Below are 11062 nucleotides of genomic sequence, written 5' to 3' on the forward strand. Positions count from 1 at the left end.
ATGAACAAAGCATGAAAAATAGAACAGTTTAATTAACGAGGTTTGAATAGCACTAATTAGCACAGGTTGAACTCTTCTAAATTAAACTGTAGAGTTGTTAAAATTAAGAGAAGTTAAGTTAGACATACTCCATTTCCAAAATCGAGCTCAACTAATATTTTATGATCAAGAGTACTTGATTTAAGAACTTGTCACAAGGCATTCTATGTTTAAGTTATCTAATTAAGTTGAGAATTATGCAAAAGGGAAAGACACAGGAGTATGCTTCAAATCAAAAGCTATCGGAGACCAAAAAAGTGTTGATGGTTGAGCGTGCCAGCTCCTTTTATACTTGTGGACACGTGTTCCTCTAGTATCCTATTGGATAGAGATAACGGTTTCGGCAAAGTCATCAGGGGTATTTTGGTATTCTCAAACTGGCGTGATATCATCACGTCATGGTATTGTCAGTCAAGTTTGTGACCTTAAATTAGTAGGTTTTTAAAACTACTAAATTGTTCACATGTTATATTGGACTTTGTCCAAATCAGTTTTGTGTTTCACGCACTATATTGTACTTATCAATTTAGCACTAAGATTATCAAGTAATGTTACTGAGTGTATAGCACACTTCAGATCAACAAACCCGTCTTCACATACCCGGGCTTCATTCTTGGCAAGCGTTTGGTTTTTGACACCTGATTGAAAGTTATTATTGGGTTTCCTTTTCTTTAGGCGAAAAACATTAGCTTTTTTAGTGGTAAATTGAAATAGGCAACAGGCAACTAATATGATAGTTACCTCTTTTTTTTGCCAGCAGAAAGCTTATCATGTTGTTTAATTTGACTTAAAAAAATATACAATAAAAATAAACAATTATTTTTTAATATACAACATAATCAATATTACGAAATCTGCTCTGTCGATTGAGAAGTGTGCAATTAGATCTGTTTCTTCATCCACATTTAAATATTTATACGGCTACTTTTTCTTTAATATCGGGTCTCTTTTTATCTACGAGTTGGCTTGGTGTCAGTATTATTATAAGTCGGTGTCTCGAGATACAGGGGAAAAAATATGACCAAACTAGCTAACTTTTCATGCTTTGTGTTCCTGATGTGTGAATGGTGTATTTACGTAAAACAAGGCAATCAGAGCTCGAAAAAAGTTTTTGACAAAGAGTGCATTCAATTATTGCGTTTTCATAGCTCGCAATAATTGAATGCCTTTAATTGAATCTATTGAGGTAGAAGAAACAGATCTTGAAACCCGCCTCCCTTTTATCGAGTTTCATCAGCAAGAGGTTTATCACACTCAGGTGTTGCCACGGCGCTGTTTATTGTCGAGGTCTGCAAGATCCCGTCATCCTCTGCTGCATCCCTGCAAGACCCAGCTTGACCAGTTCCTTGAGGTCCACTTTCACAACTGTTGCTTCTCGAAATCATAGGAGCTGTAAGCGATAGCAGCGCTGGTAACAACCACACGCCAAACACATAACTGCTTATAAATATGACAAACATAGCTCTGAAAAAAGATCGGTTTGCGAAGCTTCCAGCTTCGTTTAACATCACGATTCCGAGAATTGATGTAATGAGGGCGTTTGTCATTGCAACTCCGACGGTTGACAAAGTGTGTTTAACCTTTTCCTTTGGGGTGTCTCCGGGAGCAACCATATAGCCACGTGCAATGTGTGCCATATAATCAATGCACAAACCTAAAATGTCCAAATTACGAATAATCTCATGTTCTATAGCAATATATTAACAAACTTTACGGTGCACATGCTAATGGATACACGTTCAAATGGATACAAGAAACGTGCTCGCCCAATATCCTATACAGGCTATTAGGCAAAAACTGGATAAGGCGAACGCGTTTCTTGTATCCATTAGGCAAAAATTTTTGAACTAAATTTTCGTGGAAATTAGGCGAATGCCAAATTAAACACTCAATGCGGGACTGCAAAATCCACTTGACGTTATAAAGTACACAAAAGTGCAAAACAATTGTCTTTACATCAGAATTAATAAACAAAGCAAATGTAAAATATACTATTTTGCAAACTAGAATACTCTTTGCTAACATTTGGGCAAACGTATTTGGCAAAACAAATACTAAAGCTAGATTGGAAAAAATGATTAAACAATTCATTGCTTAATCTTGAACAGTTTAGAGCTGCGTGGCGTAAGAAAATTCAAAGAAATGTTGCCTCAAATAGCGACAATTTTATTTTTATGGGCTGTTATCTTGTATGATGATTATTGTGTTCAATTAGCAGTAAGCTGCTCATTGCGATTTCTCAGGTGGTAGTTTACGCCATCTTTTAAGCAGCGCTTTCAGTTTGGTTTGCATTTGTTTTGGTATTTTCGTTGGTTTCTGGTGGTTTATGTTAAATAATTGCCTGGAGGATGGAGGCAGTGAGATTGGTTTTGATGAGACTTTGGGCGTGGGGTTTCAGGGGTCTTTGTATTCGTGGAATGATGGAGGAAGCCTGGGAGTGAGAGAAAAGGGAGTGACAGAGGGAGGGAAACTTTAAAGGGAGAGAGAGAGAGAGAGAGAGAGAGAGAGAGAACGAAGGAGTGTAAGAGCGAGAGAGAGAGAAGAGAAGAAAGAAGGAAGCAACCCCAGAGCACCTCCCGCAGTCAGACCCATTTTTCAGAGGAAAAGCAACCGGTTGTGCACTGAGAGTACAGTGAAGAGTCGTTGGCTTTGATTCTTATGGCGAAAAAAAGAATTTATGTCTTCAGAGAAGAAGAAAGAAAAGAAAGAAAGAGAGGCACCCTCAGTGCACCACCGGCAGCCAGTTCCCCCTTTCAGAGCAAACACAGTTGGCTTGTGCATTGAGAGCAAATAGGCTTGTAGTTTATGCCTCTTATTTAGGCGGGTATTTTCGCCCTTGCGGGGATGAATGGTTGTTCTCAAGAGGGAAAAGAGTGGGAAGCCAGTATCACGGCTTCAGCTTGATTCCCACGATCATGCTGCCTTCTCTAACTGATACTCTGAAATTAGAGTGTGGGACCAGTATCAAGGTCTCAGCACAATTTCCACAATCATACTGCCCTCCCTTACTGATACCATGGAGTTGGATCAGATTCAATACCTAAACTGATTCCCGTGATCAGTCTAGTCTCCCACACTGATAACCATGTCGCGGTTTTCCTCCCTTCTTGGTTTGTCGGGTCCTGGAAAAAAAACAATTGTTTAAGCCCAAGCAGTGTATTTTGGATGGCGTCAGCTAAGGTTTCGAGTCATATCCCAGGTATTTTGCATCCACATTGGTTTTGCTTTAACTTAGTGTTTTTTGGGAAAATTTACCACTTTTTTAACTTCTTCGATGGCTTCAGCTAATGTCTGGAGCCATACCCCAAGACGTCCGCACCCACCTTTGTTCTAATTTAGAGTGTTTGGGAAAGTTTGCTACTGTTTTTGATGGCTTCAGCTGACGTCTCGATTCATACCCCAAGACATTGGCATCCACATTTGTTTTAATTTAGAATTTGTGGGAAAGTTTGCTACTGTTTTTTATGGATCCAGCTGACGTCTCGAGTCATACCCCAAGACGTCTGCATCCACTTTTTTGTCCTTCGACTGAGTTCTTAGGAAAAATTGTGACTATTATTTAAATGTTTTTGATGGCTTCAGCTGACGTCTCGATTCATACCCCAAGATATTGGCATCCACATTTGTTTTAATTTAGAATTTTCGGGAAAGTTTGCTACTGTTTTTGATGGCTTCAGCTGACGTCTCGAGTCAAATACCAGGACGTCTGCATCTACTTTTTTCTCCTTTGATTAACTATTTTTTAAATATTTTTGATAACTTCGTCTAACGTCTCCAGTCGTAAGCCATGACGTCCACATCCACCTTGGTTTTAGAATTTTGGCTGAGTTTCTGTTTTTTGTTTGATTATTCCTTTTCCATACTAACTTTGTCGTTTTATTTTTTTCTTTTAGAATGACTCTGGCTAACGTCTCGAGTCATACCCCAAGACGTCCGTTGTTTGATTTTTAAAAAATGTTTTGTAGAGGAGTTTGGTTCATTTTGTTCTGGCTCCTAGTTAACAAATGTGTTCCTAATATGTTTCTTTATTTCTTTATTTTGTTTTACAGCCCTGCAAGATATTCCGAGTTAATTTTGGATTGTTTTGCTTGCTTTTTCCTATTTGATTTAGTTCATCTATACTTATCCACATTGGCAGGTTATATACCGAGTCTTACAGGTTTATTTTGTTCTTTTTGTTTTTTGTTGAGATCAGTTTTTGTTACATTTGCCCAAGCTGCATTTGCATACATTTATGGTAGTCTTACCAATGATTTATAAAGGTACATAATAAGAATAGATTTTATGTTTTTTTTGCTTTAAGATGTCTTAGCGTGTTGATTCTTTGTTGCATTTTTGTGACTATTTTGTTTACATGATTTGTCCAGGCTAATTTAAAATTCAGGCCTCTTTGCGGACGTCAAATTCTTCTGATTCTAGTCCTAACATCTTGTTTGTGATCAGTATTTGTCTAGTGATGATATTGTATATGGTTTTTTCCGCGTTGAGGAGAATTTCCTGTTTATCGCGCCACCTTTTTTTGTGTTTGATTCCGATTTGAAGATGTTTAGTCGCTATCTTTTGTTTTTCATATGTGTAGTATAAGGCGATGTCATCTGCATATTGTGAAATTGATGTTTCTTCATAATTCGGTTTATTTGCAAACATAATGAACACAATTGGGCTTATAATGCTCCCTTGGGGGACCACTAATTGGGGTGCAAAGCTTTTGGAAACTGCTTGGTTGTATTTTAATTCCATTTTTCTGTCACTTAGGAGGCTGCTAACACATTTTCTGATCCACCATGATGTGTTAACCTGAAGTTAATGATTAGGATACATTCGTGCTATACAGAGTCAAAAGTTTGCTCAACATCTAAGAAGGCAGCAGCTGTGGCCCCTTTCCATTTAAAACTTTTCGATGCTTTTTCTTTTAGCGTTAAAAGATTGTCTGTTGTGCATCTGCCAGATCTGTAGGCGTTTTGATGATCTCCGAACAGGTTTTTTTCACAGTAATTTAACAAGTGTTCATTTACAAAGCTCTCGCATAGTTTTCTCACGATAGCTTGTTCCGTCATATCTTGGTGCAGTATTTTTCCGATTTCCTATTATACTTTTAGGAGATGCAGATTTTACTTCTGTGTCTTTTCTTTCTTCTTCACTTAGATTGGTTGCCTCGAAGTTTGTTTCTCTTACTTTCAGTGAGACAATTCTCTTGTGGTCTTTTGCATTATCTGCTTCTGATTCGCTGATTTTGATTGTTGTTTTCAATTCTTTTCGGCGAAGGCATCTGCAGCTTCTTGATTTTTTATTCATAAATTTTCGTTGTTTTTCCGATTTTGGTTGAGTAATATTTTTGCAGCTTTCCAAAGGTTATTACCTTTTCTTGCTTGATTCAGTTCGTCAAGTAGTGGCACTTGCTCTCTTGTTGTGTTTTAATTACTTATTTTCTATATTTCTTTTTTCAATAAATTGATCTTGTTGCATATCATTTGGAGTTGGGTTGTGTTTCTTTCGTCGTTTCTTGCTAATTTGTTTCTTTTTCTCTCTAACTTATGTTTTTCTCGTGTCAGTTTTTTGATTGGGTAGTTTGAAGCTATTTGTTTTCTTCGCATATGTGCTATTTTTTATGCAGCTTGAATGTTTTGTGTAATTTTGTCTATGTTTCTTGCTAAATCTAATTTGTTAGTTATGTTCCTATCTAGGTTATCTGAATTACGCAAGATATGATTTTTTTTTACTTTTCCCACTTAACTTTGTTATGTGATTGGATTGGTGTATCTGTGTTATAGCTGCTCACATTTGGGTTATTGTCAATCGGGTTTTCGTTGAAGACATAGAAATTATCAAAAACGCTTGTTAGTTTAGAGTTGGCTAGGTGCACATCTATTGTTCCAACACCTTTATATATGGGTTCGTAATTATTTGGTATTATAAAGTTTTCCTCGTCAGACCATTGTTCATTTTTTTCCTGTTCTGTTAGTGAGTAGTTCATTGGCTCCAATCATGGGATGTTTTATTTTGATGTGACCAGTAATTCAGTAAGCTTCGCTGTTTGGTATTTTTGTGATTAGGTCCGTTCCTATAGTTTTTTTTCTAGTTGTGGTGATACTTAGTTGTTTGTTATGTAGAGGCCTAGTAATTTTATAGTTATAAACTCTTGTCGTTGTTTACTTTCATATGTTTTCGTTTCTATAAATTTGTAATTTAATCTATGTTTGATGTAGATTGCAGATCCTAAACGGTTATTTTTAGTATTTCCTGCTAAGGTATAACCTTCTAAGTTTGGGTGGTTTTTCTTACCTATATTGGTTTTGTTGAGGCAAGCTATCACAGCTCTTGTTTTTCAAGTATATCTAATATATCTATTTCTATTTCATCTTTATTTAGTCCACAACAGTTTAGTTGCGCGACTAATAGTGTTTTGTGTAATTTTTGTATTTTAATCATTTTTATAGTTTTAAATGGAAATAGTTTTAAGTTATTTCAAGTTGTTTTTCGTTTCAGTGCTGAGTGTTATGGTTTTCATTTCTGTTGTCACTAAGTTTATTTAGTTTTTGTCTCATCTTCTTTCTTCTACTGTCAGTTTCTTTTCTTTTAAAATTTAACATATCATTATTTTTTGATGTTTTCCTTGAATTTTGTAAATTTGCATTTAATTGGTCAGTTTGGCTCTGAACGTCAATTCTAAGTCTGATTTGCAATTTTTGTTATCTGCTCTATTTTGTTTTCAAATTTGCTGATTTGACTCGTTAGTATACTTCCGATGTTTTTCTCAATTTGTGTTTGAGCATCACCTGCTATTTTTGTGCCCTTTCTTTGTCTTTGTTTTCTGTTTGTGTTTTCAGAGCCTCAGCATATGACGCAGCGCGTGTTTGTTGTTTTGATTCTTTGTATTTTGGACAGCCTTTACATGCAGCGCCGTTCTTTTCATTGCACTTTGCGAAGCAAGGTTCATTTTGATTGCGGTCCTTGATGTGGTGGTGTCCACCGCATCTTGGACATCTTTTGGCGTTGCCACGGTTTGTTGCTATGTGACCATGTGCTTGGCATTCGAAGCATTGCACTATTTTTGGTTGCTGCTTTGATTATTAACAATTGAATTTTTGTAGGCACTATATTACCCCATTCTTGATTGCTTTTTTGCGTGGGGTTAATCTTTAAAAAGGACTCTAAGTAGTCTTGTTTCTGGATTTGTTACGCTGCTTCTGAATCTAAAAATCTTTTCGGGATTAATTCCATGTTAGTTTAGTTGTTCTTCAAATGTCATAGGCTGACGTCTAGCAAGATTTTTGTAATTACGAAGCAATGGGTTAATTATTCCGGGATTTTGGTGTTATTGTTAACTTTAATATTGTACTTTTGAAACGTTGTTTGATGTTTTGTGGTGTAAGCAATTTGGACGATTTTTTATTTTTTGCGTTTTACAGAAAAACCATTTCTCATTGGCATTTTTCCTACACTTCCCGCGTCTCTTTGGTTAGTAAGTCTCATCATGGCATAAGCGAAAGCAGCTAGATGAGATCTCTCACCCTCAAAATTAACGCATGAGATTCGTTGGTAGTTGGTGTTCACGATTTGTTGCTCTACAGTGGCACGTTTATTAGCGGCTTTGGCTTTTTGTGCCTGAGTTAAGGGCTCTTTTTTGGGCTCTAGTAAAATTAGTACCATTTTCGGTTTCGTTTTTGTCATTGTCGGAGTTGTCTTTTGAATCTAAACCAAAATCTATCTGTAGAACCAAATCTATGCTATCATCGGAGATGGACGGTTCATATGGATCGTTTGAGGGAGGATGAAAGCGGGTGCTTGTTTGCGGCTGTGCGCATTTGTGGGCAAAGGGATAATTCATCTCTGTGACTAGGGTTATTTTTGGGGCTTGAGGGAGGAAATACTTTGAACTTTTGTTCTTATTACCCGGCGTCCCGGGAGTCGGATTAAACCTAAACAAGTTAATTTAGCTTTTATTGCACTGAAAATAGCAGTCAAAAAAGTTGCAAAAACAGGTATCATATATAAGTTAAAAATTGCACCGCTTTTTCTATATTGCAATTTGCAAACACTTACTCTAAAAAGTTTAATAAAGTTTCAGTTTCTGCAGTAACACTAATTCTATTAAAAAAAGTTGCAAAGCACTTACCCTATTTTTAAAAAGTCTTAATTTGAGCTGTTTCAGCTAATAGGGAGCTGTTCAAGCTCTAGAGTACTAATCCGGAGTGGTCTAAGAAATTACTGATCCAGCCTATCCTGAAAAAATTGAAGAAAAGGCAATAATTTACCTCATCAGAAATTTTCCGAACGATTAACTAGGCTACTGGTTAAGATTTTAAGGCACCTCTTATACTCTTCAAGCAAGGGCTACCGCTTTTGGTCTCACTCCTTTGTCTTGCTCTTTCGTCTATTGCTGGCTTTTCCATTTTTAGACCACATCTGCTCACTTCTCAGGTCGTCTTCGGACTTCTCGTGTCGTCTCTAGCTTCTCCAATGCTTCTCCTGCTTCATCAGTTGCTTCTATCGTCTTTCTCATCGTCTATTGTAGTTGTAGTTGGTTTGCGAGCTGTTATCTTGTAAAGACTTTTGATATGGACTTTTGAATATTTTATAGCGTCAAGTGACATTTGAGGCACCACCTTTTAGTGTTTTAGTTAATGTTCACCTAATGTTCACAAAATTTTAGTTCAAAATTTTTGCCTAATGTATTAAAAAAAATGTTTTCGCCTAAATGAATTTTTGCCTAATATCCCTTCCGCAAAATGTACAGTTGTTTATTAAAAAAACAAATTGAGCAATGTTCATTGTTCTCACGAGTAAGTCCTGAAGAGAAGTTTTGAAAGCAAAACAAATTTTTCAAAGGGTTTGTGATTAATTTCTCTTTTTACACGCATAACGTTAACATGTTTTTGTTACGATTAACGCGTAATTTGCAATTAAATTTTAAGCGGCCACTTTGCTAAGCCAATGACAGGGTAAGGTTATGTCTAAAAGTATATCAAATCGCCGCCTCATCCAAGACTCAACTTTAAAATATACGTAACTGACGATAAACTGAAAAATTTAGCTAGCGTCTTATATGCAATCTTTCAAGAAAACGCATGCAAGTACAAGTACCAAGATGATTGCAAAATTTTTGAAAGTTTTTTGGCCCACTCACAAGAACCTTTCAATCTTTTCGATTCATATGTGCGAGAAAGAGGCCACAGGAGAATAGACGAGTTTCGCAGCCGAAAACTTAAACCTTGTCTTAGCTTTTGCATAGGCATTTTCAGCTTTGTTGGTGACTACATAGTTGTTGCGTGGCTCAGCTAAAAACAGCCACCTCACATTAAACGAGAACTCAGAATGACCCTAAACTACAAATACTAATGTCAGTTGAACGTGGGAAATGGGGCACAAAGAAATGCAGTGGTTATCACGCTGCAAGCTCTTGCAACATTGAATCACTCGTCGATATAGGTCAGTGAGGTTAAAATTTGTTACAGGCGTCGTTGAGAGTCCTACATATATTCAGGCTAAATTCTTTTGAAGGGTCCTGAAAACATATCAGGCCAGCTTTTATACCAGCAAAAAGGGCAAATTTATAAATAATAGCTGTAGGATAACTGACTGCGAACATGTTGGTAGGTTTACATATAAAAATGGGTTACATATGAGGCTTTATATCAAAAGAATATTGAATTAGTAGTGGGGCAATTGGCCCCAACTAAGAAGTTACATGGCCGCGACCGGATTATAATTCGCTTCAAAGTCTTTTCATACCCAATATCGGTCAACCACAGTCTTTTTATAAGTCAAACTCTAAGCTCTCAACTAAGGAAACCATCTGCAACATTACGAGCCAGTGCCCTTACTTTTAATTAATATTACGCTAAATTTTGCAATTTGGCGACAAAAGACAATGACTTTGTAAACGACCAATTAGTAACCCACCCCCCCCCCCCCCCCCCCCCCCAACCGGGAAGGTCCCATTTTACATGTATTAAAATACACTTTGTGGATTTAAAGCGGTAAAAAAATACCAAATGGTTCACGTTCTTTGGCTCGAGCGCTGGCTCGTAATGAAAGGAAAACCGGTAGGCGATTAACCAACCGAATCCGAGCATGATTTGTACGTATGTGGATAGTGCGTAGGTGAGACCCCATGCCCCCATCAGTCCCATGGAACAGAGCATGGCTGACAGGAAGAAGAGAATCACCAGGAAGTAGATCACGAGGCAGGGAATGAACACAAGGGTCACAATCATAGCCACAACTAGAACAAAATAAAACAGTACACAATAGATAAAATTAAGGGATCTATTCTGCCGCGGGCCCCTCAGCTTAGCGGTCATATAACTTTTAAGCCCCCCATGCGCATGGCGCTATAGTTCTTGTTTTGTTGTCATCATTATTTCACATTCTTGGTACTTGATAGTAATCTTTTGAGAGATTTTGAGGTTCCGACCGAAATCACATGTGATTAGACCGTCCCAGAGCGAATTTACCTCTGATCAATTAAGTTCTAGGCCATCGTCTAAACTTTCTTGCGACCATGCTCCTGGTAATTTCCAAAAATTTGCCCAGACTATCATGTGCTTGAAATTGCCTCCTATTAGACCTACGTGAGCACGAAATTGTCTCCGATAAGAGCATTATTCATTTTTAACATGATCCGAGACATTCATTTTTTATTATGTTTTTTTTTCGGAATCAAGTGATACATAATTCATATGCGGTTAATATTTATGAATAACAATTTATCCCGACAGAATATACTTTACAATATACCTCTAATCAGACCACCATGCGTTCGAAAACTTTTTCTGATCAGATTTAAATGTGCATTTGAGCTTCACTCCTGAAAAGAAGTCCTTCCGTAAGTTCAAAACCACTTATGATCAGATTTCGTGTGTTTAAAATATCTCTCTCCCTCTCTCCCCCTCCTTCTCATCTCTCTCTCTCTCTCTCTCTCTCTCTCTCTCTCTCTTTCTTTCTTTCTTTTTTTCTTTCTTTCTCCCTGTCTGTTAGTCTGTCTCTCACACTCTCTCTCTCTCTCTCTCTCTCTCTCTAT

At 37.2% G+C, this 11062-nt stretch overlaps 1 protein-coding gene across 1 annotated transcript in view; it reads right to left on the reverse strand.

The window, feature by feature from the left end:
- Positions 1-1258: 1258 nt before the first annotated feature.
- The window catches only part of LOC142342957 (patched domain-containing protein 3-like), a 109134-nt gene continuing 99330 nt past the window's right edge, over positions 1259-11062 (reverse strand). Inside the window, exons 9-10 of the mRNA XM_075394636.1 lie at positions 10103-10264; positions 1259-1693 (exon numbers count right to left, since the gene is read on the reverse strand). Coding sequence (XP_075250751.1) covers positions 1260-1693; positions 10103-10264 — 596 coding nt within the window. The 3' untranslated portion in view covers position 1259. The remainder of the gene's footprint in view (positions 1694-10102; positions 10265-11062) is intronic.

Source organism: Convolutriloba macropyga, chromosome 7, assembly GCF_964194025.1.
Source record: "Convolutriloba macropyga chromosome 7, txConMacr16.3, whole genome shotgun sequence".
NCBI classification, from domain to species: domain Eukaryota; kingdom Metazoa; phylum Xenacoelomorpha; order Acoela; family Convolutidae; genus Convolutriloba; species Convolutriloba macropyga.